The sequence below is a fragment of the Drosophila takahashii genome, chromosome 2L, assembly GCF_030179915.1.
Source record: "Drosophila takahashii strain IR98-3 E-12201 chromosome 2L, DtakHiC1v2, whole genome shotgun sequence".
In the NCBI taxonomy this organism is placed as follows: Eukaryota; Metazoa; Arthropoda; class Insecta; order Diptera; family Drosophilidae; genus Drosophila; species Drosophila takahashii.
The window spans coordinates 6,419,457-6,438,245 of NC_091678.1; the positions used below are offsets into that span (position 1 = coordinate 6,419,457).

An 18,789-nucleotide genomic window follows, 5' to 3' on the forward strand; every position below is an offset into this window, starting at 1 on the left:
AAATAACCTCAAAAGGGTCGCGAGTGTTAAGAGATTTAATTGAATATTATTATTTAACCCCATGGCGACCAAGTTTGCCTGTTACAGCCACCTGCCCGGGAGATCGATCTTTCGCCGCTGGAATGCCTACAAAAATCAGTGAGTTTTAATCTTACATTTATCTTTGCCAAATATATATATTCAAAATATCTCACACTTGAACAAATACCCCTTGATTAATAATAAAAATAAATAAACCCTATGAAAAATAAAGTGAATTAAACAAGAGCCCATTGCCGATCGCGACATCTTATGAATAACAAGTTAATTAAATAGATTTTGGCTGGAATGAAAAGAAACATGCTGAAATTATAACGAAGATTTAATTGAATATTTGAACATCCCTAATTATCGAATTTATAATTTAAAATTATCTTTATATTTCTAATCCATTATTTTTTTTATTATATAAATTTTTATTTACTATACCCTTGCGTCATTTACAATTAAATCTTGAATTACCTCTATTTAAAAATTGTATAAGAGCAGCCATATTATATTCCGATTATTTTTGGAAAACCTTGTAATGAATACAAACTTTATAAATGAAAATGTGTGTGGAATTTAGATCTTGATTAAATGAACACGAATTTAAACATGAACCTTGAGTAGTTCAATATTTTAACTCTGCCGATGATTCTGCGGTCGTAGGGGAAAAGGGGTCACCAGAGCCATGCTCGAGGATGGTGATCATAGGTTGGGTGGGCATCCCGCGACCACTACAACATCTGTGGCATCGCGTTTATTTACTTTTTTTCGAACTTTACTATTCTTTACTATCTTTTCCTGAATCTGTCTATTATTCTCTTCCGGTTTTGAAATCTCGCCTTTCTTCTGTCGTAAGCATGCTCAAATCTTGTCTTAAAAATAATAATGTGTAGCTAGTGTGCCGGTCCGTTTAAGCAAGACCACCACCCCCAAAGCCGACGAGCGAGAGCCGGACCCATAGCATGCACCCGCACGGACGGATCGTAGGACTCACCGCACCCAAGTTACTCGTTACACGCTACATACTTTCGGTTAGCTTGGCTCTCTCTCTGTTAAGACAGCATGAAATGTTTATAAAGTCGATGCGTGTGCGGGGATCCTTTGTGCGGAGGAGCCGCAGTAATGAAATAAAATACACACTTTTGTATATGTAAGTATATCTGTATATCTGTAAGCTTTGCCGCATCTTTGTGGTATTTACAGAGAGTGTCATACTTCGTCCTTCTGCTTTTTCGTCCTTCGTCCTTTGCATTTTACATTCTGCATTTTGCATTCGCGTGCCCGGCTCAGTGTCTCATTTTGCACAATGAAATGTAAATATTAAAAGGAAAACAAACATTCGCCTGAAAGGGAAAGCGTCTGTTGTGTTTGCCTTTCCCATTTTCCTCTGTCCTCTTTTCCATTCCAGAATTCTAAAAAAAGGCAGCAGCAGCAGCGCACAGAAAAAATGCCAACGTCATGGAACATAATTCTCTCGTTCTGCTGCAATTAGAGTGCTAACAACGACGACGATGATGATGGGTCCAACTTTCGGTTTCAGTTGCCAACAGTTGCCAGTACCGCTCGCAGCAACAACAACTCCGGCAGAAGGAGCAGAAGGAACAGCTGGAGCGGACCGGGGGTCCAAGGACACGCCCCGCTCTTCTGCATCGCAGCGGGATTCTCATCTGGGGGGAGACAAATAGACAAACAGTGGCATAATGAACATGTGTATTCAAATTTCGACGAGGGCACAGCCCCATTAACTATGCCAGGGCAAATAACTTAATTTAATTGTGACCTACACAGAGAGTAAAAAGGTTACTCAAATATTAAATAGGTAGTTACATTCAGGTTAGAATTACGAAAAGTTTTTTGGGAAGAGTCAATAGGTACTAGAAATTTAATAAGTAAATAAATATATTATTAGTATAGTATATATATTAAATTAAAGGGAAATCAATACAATTATATTTTTTAATATTTTTTTAAACTTCGTTTCATAATCTGATACTCAAACTAATTTTTATATTTACATTTTAAATGGTAAGAATAACTTAGAAGTTAGAATAAATTATAAATCACTGATTTTACCACCGATTTTTCCCTATGTAGCTCTGCTTCTGACTTTGAAGTGGGAAAATGAGTAAATGGGAAATGGTAAATGGCAAATGGAGCAGGGGGCACGGCGGTTGTTTGTCCCGACTAGATAAATGACATATGTGTGTCTGCGTATACGCAATATTTCTGCGGCCTTTCTCGCCCGAGCAAATGTTATTCCAGGCGCATCATTTGTCAATGCTTTGTTTTGACTCGTCACAAAGGATACGTACGGCCACGCCCCCACCAGCCTCGCACTGATTTTTAAGGACCCAGCTATGAGTAATGGGTGTGGGGATGCTCTGCGAGGGAAGGGTATCTGGGGGTCTATAAATAAGCCGCGAAATTCGATTTCCATTTTAGCAAAATCATTTTTTAACGGTCTCAAAAGGAGGGGGATTTCAAATAAATAATTCAAAGCTTTAACTGAAGATATATTTCTATTTAATTGGAATTATTATTATAAAATTTTCAGCTATAATCATAAATTTACAGGGAATATTTAATGGATTTAACGGATAATAATTTGATGTTTTGATTTATCCCTTATATCACGGACTCCCTGAAACTCCCCATAGTGCATCTCCCAGGTCGCCTTTACCCCGCCTAGACCCTTATCATTTTTCTTAAAATTTTATTGCCTTTGATTTATTATCTGTATTTATGCAAGCCGTCACAGTCCCAGTCGCAGTGGCAGTCACAGTAGCTCCTCTTCCACGGGTTGTCTGCTATCTGGGCACTGCCCTCCCTTTGCCTCCTTAACTCCACAAGCCAACCCATAGCGAGTCGCGGCCTTTTCTGCCACATGTGGGGCATGATTAAGTGCCTTTTTGCAACTTACTTCTGACATTTAATCATATTTATTACGGCTTTGCAGCGGAGCTTGAAGTGAAGGAGGTTGGTGGGTGGTGAACGGACTGCTCTTTAAAATGCAAATTCCTGTCCGTACAACAATTTCATTTGAATAAACAACTTAACAACCTAAGTGCTGGACATTTCGCTTAACATTTGATACTGCATAAAAACTAAGACTACGAGCGAAATGGCTGTGCCTTCAATTTGCTGCGAATGTCCTGCCATAAAAGGTCATAAAAAACAGTGGAAATTGCCGGACAAAAGACGCGTCAAGTTTATGCCCCTCATTTCGCAGCTTAAAATGTCTTAATTCCCGTCTAATTTATGTGTAAAATATGCAAAGCCAAGTCAGTGAGTTGCGCTCCGCCAGCCAGCAGCATTACTCATACGCCAAGGAGGCCAGCCCGTAAAAAGGACTCCCAAACAAAACAGGATGAATGGAGGGAGTGAGTGGGGCAAAAACTTTTAGTTTTTAGGCCGTGTCTGTGAATGAATGTCGCTGGATACAGTGCGGCCCATAAAATTATTCACTTTTCTTGCCCCAGCGAAAGGGGATGTCCTAAATGATAGTTGGCTTTTGGGAGTTAACTACTCCTTGCCTTTGGCTCTGGCTTGGGCTCTGGGACACCAACTTCTGGCTGACAGTGTAACAGATAGGCTTATGCCAACCTGGCCAGCACCTGAGTCAGAAGCTAAATACACTCAAAGAAAATGTTAAGTCAAAAATTTGTAACACATTGTAATAAAAACCCTACAAAACGACGAAGTAAATGCATTATTTGCTCATAACTTTTTAATGAATGGTCCGATTTTAAAATTTTCTTTAACATTTGGATAGGGTTTAATAAACACTACAAATGACATTCACAAATTACTCTACGAGTATCAGGTATTCGAAGGATTTCAGTTTAATTAATTCGCTTTAGGAACTAAACTTTAAGAATCACTGCACCTACCTACTAATATTTAATTTTCAGTTATAATAACCTTTTACATTTTTTTCCTGAAAGTCTCTAGTCTTTATAACCTTTATAAAATTTAAAAAGATTTTTCTTTTTCTTAGTGCAGGCCACATTCGCTCACTCACTCCCTGGACTCACCATTAATCACATGGACCAGGACACTGGCGCTGCTGGCCGTCGTTGGCTGACACGTGTAGTTGCCGGTGTCCGTGGTCTGGGCATTCGAGATGCGGAGTCTGCGGAGGATTAAGGAGCACACTGAGAACAACTCAATTAGGTGGTGGGTGACTTGAATACCCACCTGGACTTGAGGGTATCGCCCAGCTGCGATTCCATGGCGATGCGGGTGGCGAACTCCTTCTGCAGGTCCACCTCGTTCATAATGTCATTCGGGGAGGCGGAGTCTTCGGAAGTCCTTTGGGGCTGCTGATCCTTACTGACCAGCATCACCGGAGGACCATCGTCGGCGTCGAAGGGAGTGATCATGTGCTCGCCGCGATACCAGTAAATCGGTCCGATGTCCTTGACCGACGGCTGCTGCACCAGACAGTTGAGGATAATGGCACTGCCCGCCTTGAAGTGCAGATCGGGCGGTCCACTGATGACCGCCTTGGCGTCCGGGGAGATTTCTGCAAGCGAAAACAAGCCACAAATGAATTGAAAACATGCAACCGAAATCAATTTGGGGCAATCGCTCGTAAAACGAATTCGCAACTGAATGCACATAAAAACTTTTAATCATAAAACTTTATGGAATAACTTTTCAATTGCACTAAATTTAAGTAAGCCCTGGAAAATGCCTGGCTGTAAGGGGAGTGTTGGTAGGTAGTTGGTGAGAAAATCACACCAGATACGTAAATAAACTTATATGGTGTGGCGCACACACCCATGTGGAAAGTCACACACGCTGATGCTGCTACTGCTACTGCTGGGAAACTGGGTTAATAATAATATTTATTATGCATTGGACTGTGCAAATAATAATAATTAAAAAATATACCCAAAAACAGGAGACACGCGTGGCCAAAATGAAATAAAAACCCTGGCGCGGCACTGTGGCCTAGTCTTACATTGAAATTGTTAATGTTACACGATAAATTTAAGGAAATTGTAAAAATATTCTGAATGATTTTCTAAATTTTGTTACAATGTAATATGCATAGCATAAGTGCCTCAGATGGGTATTGTACTTTGTACATATGTTTTTAATTGTGTTTAATTCACTTACATAAAAATTCATTTTTAAAGCATAACCATTAAAAATGTTTAATTATTTTAATATACGTTTTATTATTTTTATTTTTTATTTTATAATATTTTTTTAAATAAAAATAAAAAACTCTTTAAATTCCGTGCTCTTTTGCCCCACTGTGGCCACAGGCGTGGTGTGGAGCAGCTCATAAAAGTGCATATGATGATGATTACATGGGTCGCAGGATGCTCAGGGGTTTCCCGAGAGGGGCGTGAAAAGGGGAGGGGGTTTTCAGGGGTTAAAGCGTCTGCTAGAGATCTCGCTTCCACGATTCCACACACGTTGCTCATCCCTTTTCTCCACTGGCTTTTTTCCGTCTGTTTGTTTGCGTCTGTGGCATATGTGCAAAGTGTGAGTTAAAAAATCCCATTGCGCCATTAAGTGCGTATGTATTTGTATCTGCTTCTGGCCAAAACCCCCCATTCAGCCACGCCCCCTTTTTCGAGAGTGTTTGTGCAGTGTCACTGCGTTAAAGGCAATTAACACCCGGCAGCGGGGGGAGGGAAAGGGAAAATCGAGAAAGAGACGGAGACAGAGACAGGGACAGGCAGCTGCAGCAACAATTTTCCCCCAACCCACTGTTTTTCATTTCATTTCGTTTCAGATTTTCATTTTTCCTTCATTTTTCAGCAGCTGTCGCTAAAGTTCTGCGTGCATTTTGTGTGGCGGCGCATGAAGTTTTTTAATTTAAATATTTCATGAAAATAAAATGCAATGCGACCTGCCACCAGCAACAAAAATACAAGTAGGGGCTGCGCGAAACGTGGGCTTTCTCTAAGGTCAAATGGTTGTAATTACCACTTTGGAGGGTATGGAAATAGAAATCAAGGCAATAGCCATATTAAATTCTTGAAAAAAGAACGTGATGAGATTTGAAAGAGCGCAGAAAATTATGCTATGAAAATGCTGAGGAATTAAATTAAATGAGGTGGTTAAATGTGGAAATATTTACACAAATTTATTAAATGCAGTGGAAATAAATGTTTCAACATTTCTTTTTAAGTTATTAATTAAATAATAATTATTTAAAAGATTAAGAAGACATCTGCGAAAAGTATAATGGCAATAATTAAAAATGGCAGTGTAAATAATGCAACAGAATGTGCATAAAAATATTGCCTTTGAAAAATATTTCTTTAATGCCTTGTTGAAAAATATTTTTACGCAATGCGGAATTTCACTCCCCGTTTCGAAAAGATTAAACAATCAATTATGCTGCTAATTGCAGTTGAAATATACGGTATATATTTTTCTTAAATTATGCGTGCATAAATACCAACCTTTTAAATTGTCATCTTAGGGCATACTTTATGCATATTTATTTTGGATATTTTACGGGACTCTTGGTGGACGTACCGCCCCAGGCAGAATTTATATCAGGCATAAATCTCTTTTTTCGCAACAAAAAACAAATGAGAAACACTGTGAAACGTTGAGGGAAAAATAAAATCGTTTGGGTGGGACGCATAAATTTACATAATGACATTAATTAAATGCAATGCACCGCAACAACGAGGCAAGCAGCTACAGAAACAGGAGCGGAAAATAAAAAAGAGCGAAAAAGGAAAGCGAGGAGCAAAGAGTTAAGCGCCTTGCGAAAGTCACTCATACGACACGTATGCCGATAATGTTATTAAGGACGCAGCCAGTTTGCCAGGCTGTCACCACTGTCCAATGGCCAGTGGCCACTCTGCTCCACTCGACTGCTGTCATGCTCCTTTGGAAATTGTTTCATTAACGTAAATTAAAATGCATACGGCCATGAAGAAAATGTAATCGGAAATTCGTTTGTAAGCGTCAGAGCAGGAAATCAGGAAAGGCTGGGAAATTCTGGGAAATTCAGGGAAAGGGTGACAAAGAAAAATAAACCAGTGACAGGACGAAAATGCATCGCGCCCAAGTGCATAATCGGAAACTTAAAAAGGCATTGCCGACTGATTTGCATAAGTGGCTGACAGTAGATGCCGACAGGACCTGTCACCAGCTCGGCCCCGAGATGTCCTTTATTACTCCTTTACTTCTTTAAGCCCGCGCTCGACACTCTTTTATCCACCGCACTGAACAGCACTTGTCTCCTTATCGAGCCAGTGATTTAAAGACCAAACAATTGCCATCTTAATGGCACTGACTTAAGCTCGCCATCGCCAGTTCCTTGGCATCCCATTAAAATCAATATGCAAATTGATTGTATTTTAAACGGACTGAGATTACGAATTAACGCCGATACAATGAGGCAATCAGCGGATATCGAAGGAATTTCATTATGTGTAGGTAATTGTGTTTTAAAAAAATAAAAGAAGGGAAGTATGAATTTTCTTTCTATTTATCATAAGAACAAGGTACAATAGGGTTTTGTTGAAAAGAAAAGTATGGGTATAATAATCTATTTGTTTACGTTCTCAAATAAGAACATTCTTATAGTCCTACACCCCAGTTTTTTGAATATAAATAATATTATTAGGCACCCATTTTGCCATTCCGTAATCAGACCATCATCAATTAATCATTACCGGTGGATTTCGGAGTCGCTAATGCAGACAATAGACATTGTTTTCGATGGGACACACAGGAAACCGGACGGGTGACACACTGCCAGCTAATTATATGCGGACACACGCATTATGCATGGCTCATTAAAGCGCTGAATACATTTCCAATCGGTGCCCGTAATCCCGCCGGGTTGACATGCTAATTAACTCAGCAGCTCCGGCGACATGTAAGCTTCCAATTTTGCATCCTGGGGGCCAAAAACCAGAATCAGGAGCTGGTAGCCCCGGGAGCCTCGACGACCTCGCTTTTTATTTGTTTATTTATTTATGGGCCGAAATGCGAAATTAAAAATGTATGCCTAGAGGAGGTCGAACTGAAACAAAACGGAAACTGGTCCAAGGGACCGAGCGCTTGGTGCTTGATTCCCCTTCAGATCAAATTAACATTTTTAATAAACCCAGCGGCGACAAGGTAAACAGTCAGTCCAAAGGAAAATAAATGCAATAATTATGGCAATGAAATTAAATGTATTTTTTATTATTAGACAGAAAGAAATGCGATCCACCCCTCAAACCGAGCAGAACTCCAAACCCCAAGAATATACTTGCTTTCTTAAAAATCTTAAAGGCCATTCTTCCATCTAATCTAATCTAGACATAGCCAAAACATAAATAAATTCATGATAGTTATTAAGATCGCACTAGCTGCTAAACAAATAAGCAAATAAATAAATAAAGAGGTAAATAAATAAATTACGAAATTATATTAAAATGAATAAATAATAAATTAAAGAATAAATAAATAAAGAAATAAAAAAGCAAATTAATATATAAATAAATAAACAAAGAAATAAATAAATAAATAAATGAATAAATTAATAAACTAATAAATAGATAGATAAAATAAGAATATGAATGTGCATAAAATGTGAAATATATTTGAGATCCCAGTCCCACACTCACCGATGATGTTCAGCTGGAAGGCCATGGACATTTTGGGCTCCGTGTTCACCTGACACTCGTAGATGCCGCTGTCCTTTGCCAGCGGCGACTTCACATGGAGGGTCCACTCCCTGGCATCCTTCGATTCAGTCACCTGCCAATTCGAAAGGACACAATTTCTGTTTCAGTTACGGGTCTCACTTCACAGTTTACAGATTTCATATTTCAGTTTTCGTTATATTCGTCTGGCAGTTTTTCAATTCAATTCATTCTGTCAGTCTCGGCGGAATAATTATTCGCTTTTAAGGCAACAATTTGCAAGGCTGCAAATTCGTATTTCCATTCAATCGTGCTTTTATTTTTTTATGGAAATTAAGCAATTATACAATTGAATGTTTGTTTGTTTGTTTGCTTGTTGGTTGGTTTGCAACACAGCATCAGCACAGTGGGCTGAGAGGTAGCTTTGGTCTTGTCCTGAGTTATGAGTTGGATTAGCCAGTGAAATATCGTTTATGCATGCATAATGAAAGTGGCCTTATGGCCATAATTCCCCTCGAGAGCCAGAGTTAACTTTTACATTGTGATACCGGAGTGGAAAGTTTATCGGTATTTGTTATGTTTGCAGCTAATCTGTGGGTGGATCTGGGGATTTCATTTGGTTTATTTGTATAGATTTGCAGGTAGTTCACCTTTCGGGGGAGATTGTTATGAAATTTAGCTGACAGATGGTCCAGGGATTTATTTTTTAAATTGTATTATTATTTGCTGACTTTTAACTGGAATTTAACATTGCAATCGCACCCCTTGAAATTAAAGAGGGTTCTTTAAAATCCGCGAATGGAATTCTACTTCTTTTCGGCTCACATTTAATTTAATAAGTCTCCCCGACATTCAAGATATTCCCCCTTTCAGTCACCATCGAATAACATTAACCCACTGTGTCCGGCTGACTTTGAGGCCCCCAGTTAACCATCGCATTCAATTAGTAAACGAATACATGCTGGACCCACCTGGAATCGCTTGTCCGACGTGTAGGTGGCGGTGCCTACGGTCAGGATATGCAGATCACGTTTCCGTATCCAGGATACCTGTTGAGCAGATGGGCAGTTCGGGGAAAGGAAAAGGGAGAAAGAAAGAAATTTGATTAACGAGTACACATCCATATGATACACTCGATGTCCTTGGCACGCATCTTCATCACTTTCCTACCCCCAGGAGGAGGAGAAGAAGGACGAGTGGCTATTTCCACCGGGAACTCACCGATTTATCATGGAGACTGTCCACGCGGCATTTAATTATGGCCTCCGTGTGGCCAGTGCGTCCGGTGATGTTGCGCGGCATGCCAAAGTCGAAAATTGGCAGCAACTGCGAGGAGTCCTGCGAGTCCTGCGATTCCCCCTCCCTCTCCCGCTCCGTGTCCGTCTGGGCAAACAGATCGGAGCCAAAGGACGCGTCCAGGAAGGCTAAACTCTTGAAAGTGTGATTCGTGGCTTCCGTTTGCGGCCCGTTCGCCACCGCAAACGATGAAAAACTGTCTGAGGAAGGGGAAGGGAATGATGATGATGCCGCTGATGGCGACGGTGATGGTGACAGGAATGTCGACAGGGTTGGCCCATCACTGGAGTCTTCCGGTTGTCCAGTGGACGCTGCCGCCGCAGCGAGTCCTGCAAAAATACAAGGGAACAGGGTGAGCAGACGCCAAGGAAGCAGCAAAAGGATAAAATGCACAAAACAAAAAATATATTATTCTAGACACCTAGAGAATTTAATCTTAGCTTTTAATCATAAAAACATTTAATTTATGTTTTTATAAATGTTAAAATAAATATATTTCTTAGGATTAAATAATTTAAAAAGCTTATGAGGTCTTATTATTATTATAAAATGATATTTTTTTCTTTGTTTTTAACAAGGTTTTAACAAATTTACAATTTTAAGAAACTCAATATTTTTCATTGTTTTTTTATGTATTTATTTATAATTTAAATTAATGGATATTTTATAATACAACCATAACATCGCCTTAATAAATTCCTATTTATGTTTTCAAAAATGTATGTAAACTAAGTTTTCCTTGTGTAAGGCGTTTCCAGCCTTGCTTTTCGGTTGCGTCTCCTTGTTGGCCAAATGAATTTATAACTCGGTCGGCTTGCCCTACCCCCTCACCCCTTCCCTTTGGCCATTCATCTTGCTGGGTCTTTTGATTTGATTTGTAACCACTTTGGCCACAACTTTTTGCCTTCCCCCGCCGACGACCGCAAAGTAACTTCAATTCAATTCACTTTCATCCTTCCGCTTCGCCCGCAACTCGCACAATTTAAGCAAATAAATTCCGTTTTTGGCTTTAAGCTGCGGGGCCGCGCACAATTTGCATTTAATTTATTAGTGCTGCGCATTTTTATCCGCCACTGCATATGTGTGCACACAAAAATATTTTGCATATCAATTCGGCTTCCCATTTTTCGCGGCGACAATTTAAGCGAATCCGTTGAGCCAAAGTGACAAATTCAATTTGTGCGCAGCAAAACAATAAACGCTACAAAAATGGCAGAAATAATATGCAACAAGCTACAAATAAAGTCACAACGAAATATTAAGCATCCGCCATGTTGTCTCGACAGCAACGACGGCAAATATTTGCAAATATGCCAACTAAAAAAAAAGTGAAGCAGAAAAAAATTACTTTTAAATTCAAATCAACAGGGAATTTGTTGTGGACGACGACGAGGAGTGGGGGGAGGCGGGAAAATGCCCAGCTGAGAGCCGGGAAATTGGGGATATTGGATTGAGTTTGAAGTTGGCAATAAAGTTGGAAAAGAATTTTTCATGGCATCCTTGGGGGATTTTAGGCAAAAACAATTGGCGTGCACTTAATAACAGTTTTTTTCTACTACAAATTTAAAGATTACTAGCCATAAAAAAACCTTTAACAATAATTGAATTATTTAAAAATTTAAATATAAATGCGTTTTTATTTAAAAATAAATCAAAAAATTATTTTTAAAGGTTTGTTTATTTTTTTTAATTTTGTTTCAAGTGAATTCATTTGCTAGAGAATTTTCCCAACGTTCAATAAATTTTCTCTGACTGAAAAATATTCCTTTAAATTCTTTATCTATTTGAAAACCTTGGAATATATATTTTCTTCTACGCACACTGCCATAAATTTGGGAGCAGCATTTTCGCGCACAGCTCACACCAGCAGCTGCAGCTCCTTTAATCTTGTTTCTATTTTCACATAATTTTCAGTCAATTCCTGGGATTATCCAGCCTCGCCCTTCGTCCTGCGACCTTCGTTCTAGGGTATCCTGCTATCCTGGCATTCGTGGGCCGAACCGCCGAACCCATGTTTTATGCGTACACTCGAATGGAGAGCTCTGGCAAACAAACTTTTTATTTTGCTGCGACCTACTTAAAGGTCTCGCCCACTCCCCGTACTTTTTTGTTGCCCCCGGATGCCGACTGCGAGTCGTCTGGGTTCACCACATGAGGTCATGGAAATGCTTTCCGTTTGTTGTTCTTCTTTATGCGCTGCTGTAAAGTAAAGTAGCAAATTTGTATTTTATTGTTTGTCGCCAACAAGAAAGCGGGCAAAAAGCGAGGCGATAAAAAAACCTAAAAAATCTGCGTCTGCCAACGCTGCGAATGAGTGATGCTCCCTCGGCCGCGAATGGAATTTTTCCACCTAAATGCTCAAAGGAAAAGTCGGTGGTGAACGAAATGCCGTAGGGAAATTCTCGGGCAGTTCCCCCGCCAGCTGCAGTTGTAGTAGCAGCTGTGAAAGCGATTTTCCATCATCACCATCAATAACTTCATCATTGGCCTGCCATTTCCCATACCATTTCGATTCCCATTCCGATTCCAAAACCGCTTCAAAGTTTTTGGGCAGAAACGGCCACAAAAACTGCAAAACTTGCTAAACAAATTTAAGCAAATAAAAGACCAGTGAGCTCTGTTGTTTTGTGTGTTTTTCGGTTATTTTTTTGCACTAATCCGCAAAGCTTTTTCGAGTATTTCTTTTCGAGCCTATTTCTGGGTGGCAGTCCCCCGGCCAAAACCGAAAACTGATTTCGCAGTGCAGCCCATGGGCGGCTAAAAGTTGGTCGCCGCGTTTTGTGTTTTTGGCCAATGTTTGCTGTAGGTCGCGGCACGCCCCATTTTCGCCTCCGGGGCTCGCGGACCAGAACCGCCTCCTCCTCCTCCTGCCACTTTCCACTCTTCTTGCCAAAAACTCACATACACATCTGCCACAAGTGTTTCGGCAAAATATTCGTGCTGCGCCTGCAGCGATTCGTGTGCATTTGGCAAAGCACTTAAAATGACAAAAATAACAGCAAAATACTAGACAAGCGAGGAGCAAACAAAAGGAGCAGGAGAGAACAGGAGGAGGATCCTGCCAAACATTTGGATGTGCACTAGATGTTCCAGCAATCCTTTCCTCTGCGGAATATGGTTTTGGTTTGCTATTGTCAAGGACTCCGGAGATGCAGATTACGAGAAAAGGTTTTAATGGAGTCTGTTAACCCAATTAAAGCTATCATTTAACTTAGTCACGGCTGGTTAACCTTTAGTTGTTTTTCATTCAATTAACTCTGAGGTTTTTAGTTACAGGAATTAAATAAAATAAAAATACAAAGTCTTGGAAAAAAGAAAGATTAATTTTTTAGAGATGGCATGTTCCATTACAAAATGTTTACAAATTTAAAATGGATTTAATTACAAATCGTTTTAAAATATTTAATCAATTTAATGAAATAAAATAAAGATACAGAGACATGAAAAAAAATTAAAGAATAATTGTTGAAAGATAGAACATACTTACAAAATATGTATAAATTTGAAATGGATTTATTTACAATTCGTTTAAAAATATTTAATCCATTTAACATCTTTTTTCTGTAAATTGCTATTTTTCTGAATGTTTACATATTCATGATTTAATTTCTGTAATAAATAAGGATAATCCCCAAGATATATTATATTTCTTGCATTTTAAGCCCAAAGAATCCCCCCGATGAACCCTTTTTCAGAACACTATTTGTATCCCCCTGTTGACAGCATTCTGTTCTATTTAAAGAGTCGAGTGCCGGGACCGAACAAAAAATGTCGCCTAATGTCAAGTTTGGGCAAAAAGAGATGGCAGCTCCTCCAGGGTTCGAGATTCGAGGTGAGGGAGCGGAGGAAAAACAAGAAAATAAATTGAAATGGCAGGCAATTGAAAACTACCCATGGATTTGTCAGAGACTCTGTCTGGCTTAGCGCCGCATAAGCATATACATATAATACAATTTTCATTTTCGGATATGAATAAACACAGAAATGGGAGTGACAGAGGGAGAATGGAAATTTTCCTTTAAGACGGCGCAAATGTCACGGGAGACATGGAGAGGGTTCAATAAACGCTGGCTGGGATTCATCTGCTGCCTGCACAGAAATCTGATTATTTATGAAGTGCCTCAGCTCGAAGCTCTCCGAACTCGGCGTTCGGTCCCCATGGAGTGGCAAGTGTCTATAAAAATAGCAAAACACCAGACGAATGATAATGAGTCCGGGACTCGGGACTCGCACGTTCCGCAGGATTCACGTGGCAGGACCTCGAATCCTGTCCGCTCATTGTCATCGTTAACACTCGTGTAATGTCGGCCATAAAGACCCCCCTCTCCGGCTCCTTTTGCCCTCTGCAATTAAAGGCGTGTTCATGGGGAAATGGAAGGAGAGGCGGCGGGTTTTCCTAGAGATTTACATAATGCCGAACAATATGGCCGAGGATGGCAACTATTTTTACATGCCCATAATTTGATGACGACAATGTCTTGGCATAACAATGAGATGCGACTCCAGGCTCCATGTGGGCCTCATGTAAATTTCATTTTGCTGACTTTAAGGATCTCCCGGCTCAGCAACGCTTTTCACACACTTTCACACACGTGTTTGGGGGTTTTTCAATGCCCAGATTTCGTTTTTCTTTTCTTTTTTTGATTTTTTCTGATTTCCTCTGATTTTGTTCTTTATTTTTTCTCATGCCAGCCAGCGGATTTGTTTCGTGTGTGAAATCGAGCGTGAATGTTCAACGTAAATAAAATTCAATTTGGCATTTTCCTTTTAACTCAATTTATGTGTCAAGTGAAAGTGGATTTGACTCGGACAAACATTGTGTGGCCATTTGGCATGTCCCGTATCAAAGTTATAAATGAATTTATAGCCAGATCTCTCTTTCTCTCTCTTTTACTCTATATAAACCCCACAAAATTAATAGCATTTGTGCCGGCGAATTGATTGAATAAACCCAACCAACCCTACGCAACCAAAAATTATTTTTCAGCCAAAGGGTTTGAGTGGTTGAGTCTATTGAAATGTCATTTAATTGATGCAATTTAACGGTTACATTTCACCAAAAAAAAAACGAAAAAAATAGTCGATTAACTCGCCACTCAGGTGAACATATTTAATGCATTTACTCGGGGCCACCAGGTGAGAAGATTAAATGCTGTTAATAACTTGGGCTTGCGTTTGAAATGTTTTTCATGCAGCTTAACACATGAACGCACAAATGCGTATTGTGTGTCAATTATGTGGAGAAGCCGGAAAGTCTATTAAAAGTCATTTAATTGGGGAAATATCGTGGCTGTAATTGTTTACCAGTTTGGTCAGTAAAATGAAATACAAACTAAATTTAATTTGTATTTTGAGCTCTTAAGGATTAATCAGGGATTAATCTTGGCAAAAACCTACGTTATTTTTATAATATTTGGTAAAAATATTGACGATCTTATTTTAATCTTTTCTAAAAATATTTCCGAAAAAATAAAAAATATTTTAATTATTAAATTACTCTTTTTACCATTATTTTATTTCAAAAAATATATTTTTTTAATTGTATTGTTTTATGTGAATTTAAAAACATATTTTTCTTTAGCCTTAAAATTAAAGATTTAAGTTTGAAATTTCGCAATTTCGCATTTTACTGTGTAAAACCCAAAAGCCACTTAAATGACTACCAGTTAGTCATTAATGCATTAAGTGCTTTTCGTACAGTGCTAAATGAGTTTTCTTGTCCGCAATTAGGCCCCTACCAACTTGTTGAATTTCCGAAAAATCAGTACTCATAATTCCTCTTAAAAGTCGAGCACAGTTCCTTTTGGCTTGATTAATCACGAGCCAGATCAAATTTTTCAATTTCGTTATGGCCCAGCCGGTACGGTACTCAATCCTATCCGTTTTGTGGACGAAATCATATCCGTAATTCAGACTTCCTCTGTCCACTTTCATTCCGTATGCAAACGCAAATCGAAACAAATGCTGCAAATAGTTCCCCGAAGAATCGATTTCGGAAAGAAGGCTCGAAACATTTTTGTGGCCAACAGAGACATACGCACACACAAAAACCAGCCAAAAGCAGAGACGCACACACGCAACATCAGACAAATTTCACATAATCAATTTTGGTTTTAGGCCCGTGGCTCTCATTGTTTTCGGGGATCCGGAGGACCAGGAGCCGAGAACCGGAGCTCCAGCTGCTGATGGATGTCTCTGGAGCAATACATCAAACCAAATTAGCAGTTTGTGTTCCATGTTCGAAAAGCCAAAATGCACAGCAACTTGGGACAAGAGGTATTGAGATTTAAGGCGAGGGAAAAGCAGTCCTACTGTCACAGAGAAAACAATAATTCGAGTGACTATACCCAGTACTCAGTTAAGGGAAGTGCGAAGGAGATGAAGGTATGCAAGCAGCAATGCAACTGCTTGCACTGCTTGAATTTCATTATTTGTTCATGACTTTTTAATGAATGGTCCGATTTGAAAAATATCTTCTACATCTCGATAGGTATTAATAAACGCAACAAAATTGATTTCAAACCTTTTCGAAATCATTAAAGATGTAAGCGCCAGACACATTTTAAAGTCGTTTTTTACCCAACAATATTTGTTTTGTAAAACATTTAACTCCTAACATATATAATGATATTCCTAAACAGTAAATGCGAACAAAATGGAAAAATACATATGATCTGAGAATTTAGAATAAAGTTAATTTCGGGTTTGAATTTCGACCACATTTTTCTCTCAGTGCAGTAATAGAGATTGAGTCATAGGGGCATGCACATAACTTTGCCCAGGTGCGTTTTGGGCCATCTAAATTGGCTGACAGCATACACGAAGGACACACAAATATAGGGGGTGGAGTGGGTGGTAAGGGTAAGCAGAACCAGTAGATGAGGAGGATGAGAAGGTAATGGAAAGCCCGAGGAAAAGCAGTCCTAGAGTGGAAGACCTGAAATGCGTTAAATGCGTTTGATGTGCAGAGTGCGTCTAATGTTTGAAAATTTCCATAAAACATGCAATAAAAGCCCAAGGACAACAACAGCAGAGGGGTGAGTCCTGCTCCCGGTGGGAAGGGTTAGCAAGGGTAGCACAGGAGCAGGAACAGGACCAAGAACCGGAGCCGGAGGAACAACACTTGCTGGCATAATGGAAAAAGTACAAGGGCCGCCATAAAAGCATAACAAGCTAACGTGTAACGAGGCGGCAACTCGAAAGCTGCAAATGAGGCCAGCAGCCAGCAGTCAGGATGCAAAGGAGCAGGCAGGAGCAAAACCAGGACCTGCAACCTGGCAACTCCAACTCTCTAGCCAGTAGAGGCTGCAGGCCGGGATTAGGTTCAGGTCGGGTCCTTATTGCCCTTGCCCTCCGCACTCCAATCCCTCCTCTCCCGTGAAGTGTGAAAGGTGTCAGGAGAATCGAAGCAGCAGGAGGATGAACGGCAGCAGGAGCAAGAGCAACAGCATGCCATCAGCAGTCGACAATGTAATGCTTCAATTTCACCCACGCACATATCCACATATGCACCGGAATATACTGCCAGAAAAAACGTAGATATATTGGTTTTATATTTGCAATTTTAAAATTTTATTAATAGTATTATTGCCGAACTTCGGCTTTTTTTTTAGATTTTTATGTTAAGACGTTTTGGCTTCTATTTCTTAGAATAAAATGAAAAGAACATGATTTTATTATAAGGTAATCAATTTTATTATTGGTCTTATATGCTTTTATTAAATTATTTATTTTTAATACCGAAACAGTTTTTTAAATTATCTGTAAGAATTCAAAATGTTAAAAATACTAAAATAAAATAAATTGAAATAAATCTCATTTTATAAAAAAATAGTCATTGTATAAAATCTAGATTGGCTAATCCACCCCCCCAATTTATTTCTCTCAGTGCAAAGACACATAGTGAAAGAGACATGCATCAAGTGCTTGCTTCGTTTTCCAATGGAAAATTGCACGCCAAAAGGAGGAGCAAAGAATTAGATGCTCGAACAGATGGAAAACGAAAGCGGAAATGTTGTGCTAAGCCACGCACGTCCTGCCACCCCGCCCTTCCCCCACCCACTTTTTTGACCCTTTCCTTATCTCCTTCCGCACGAGCGTGCATGTGTGTGTGTGTGACTATTTACATTGTCACACTTTCATCATTGTGTCAGTTTTGCTCCGTTATCTTGCGCTTTGCTCAGCTCTTCAAGGATGTGCCGAAGGATGTGGGCGGTGTGAGAGGATGGGGCGTGCCAAGTGGGGGCGTGTCCGAGCAGACAGCTGCTGCTCAATTGCATTATCCTGCGTCCGCTGATGGATGATTGTTACAGTCCTTGTTCTGCCTTCCCATCGTCCTCCAGGCATCCTAGCATCCTGGCATTCCAACGTCCTGCCTGGCGCCCTTTGAGCTCCTTATCGCACTTGCAGGGTCTTGTAATTTGGCAAGTGCAATCCCCTTTCTTTTAAGGATAATTGAATATATTATGTGACGGCACTTTGTGTAAAGGAACCCAAGTCATTTTTCTACTCCAAGCTAAGGAATTTAAGGAAATTAAATGAGATGCAAGAGGTTCGTTTATTATTTGCCTTACAATCGTAGGGTAAATTATTTCCCTGGCTTATTTAATATTATTCCTATAGGGATTTATGAGCAGCAGCCAGGCTAATGACTCATAACTCTCAACCGGAAATGATCTGCATCCCCTTCCGCTTGGGGGATTCATTTCCCTTTGCCACCAACTACTGACTCAACTCGGATCGATTGCATTTTGAAAAACTTTTCCCTGGGCTAGCAAAGCAAAAAATAATAACAAAAGCGACTCAATTGCTGCCACCACCTTTCGGCTTGAAACAATACAAAACAAGC

At 39.7% G+C, this 18,789-nt stretch overlaps 1 protein-coding gene across 1 annotated transcript in view; it reads right to left on the reverse strand.

Moving 5' to 3' along the window:
• Window positions 1-1,056: 1,056 nt before the first annotated feature.
• The window catches only part of dpr3 (defective proboscis extension response 3), a 45,054-nt gene continuing 27,321 nt past the window's right edge, over window positions 1,057-18,789 (reverse strand). Inside the window, exons 2-7 of the mRNA XM_017154182.3 lie at window positions 9,867-10,270; window positions 9,617-9,694; window positions 8,628-8,760; window positions 4,225-4,552; window positions 4,062-4,159; window positions 1,057-1,694 (exon numbers count right to left, since the gene is read on the reverse strand). Coding sequence (XP_017009671.3) covers window positions 1,564-1,694; window positions 4,062-4,159; window positions 4,225-4,552; window positions 8,628-8,760; window positions 9,617-9,694; window positions 9,867-10,270 — 1,172 coding nt within the window. The 3' untranslated portion in view covers window positions 1,057-1,563. The remainder of the gene's footprint in view (window positions 1,695-4,061; window positions 4,160-4,224; window positions 4,553-8,627; window positions 8,761-9,616; window positions 9,695-9,866; window positions 10,271-18,789) is intronic.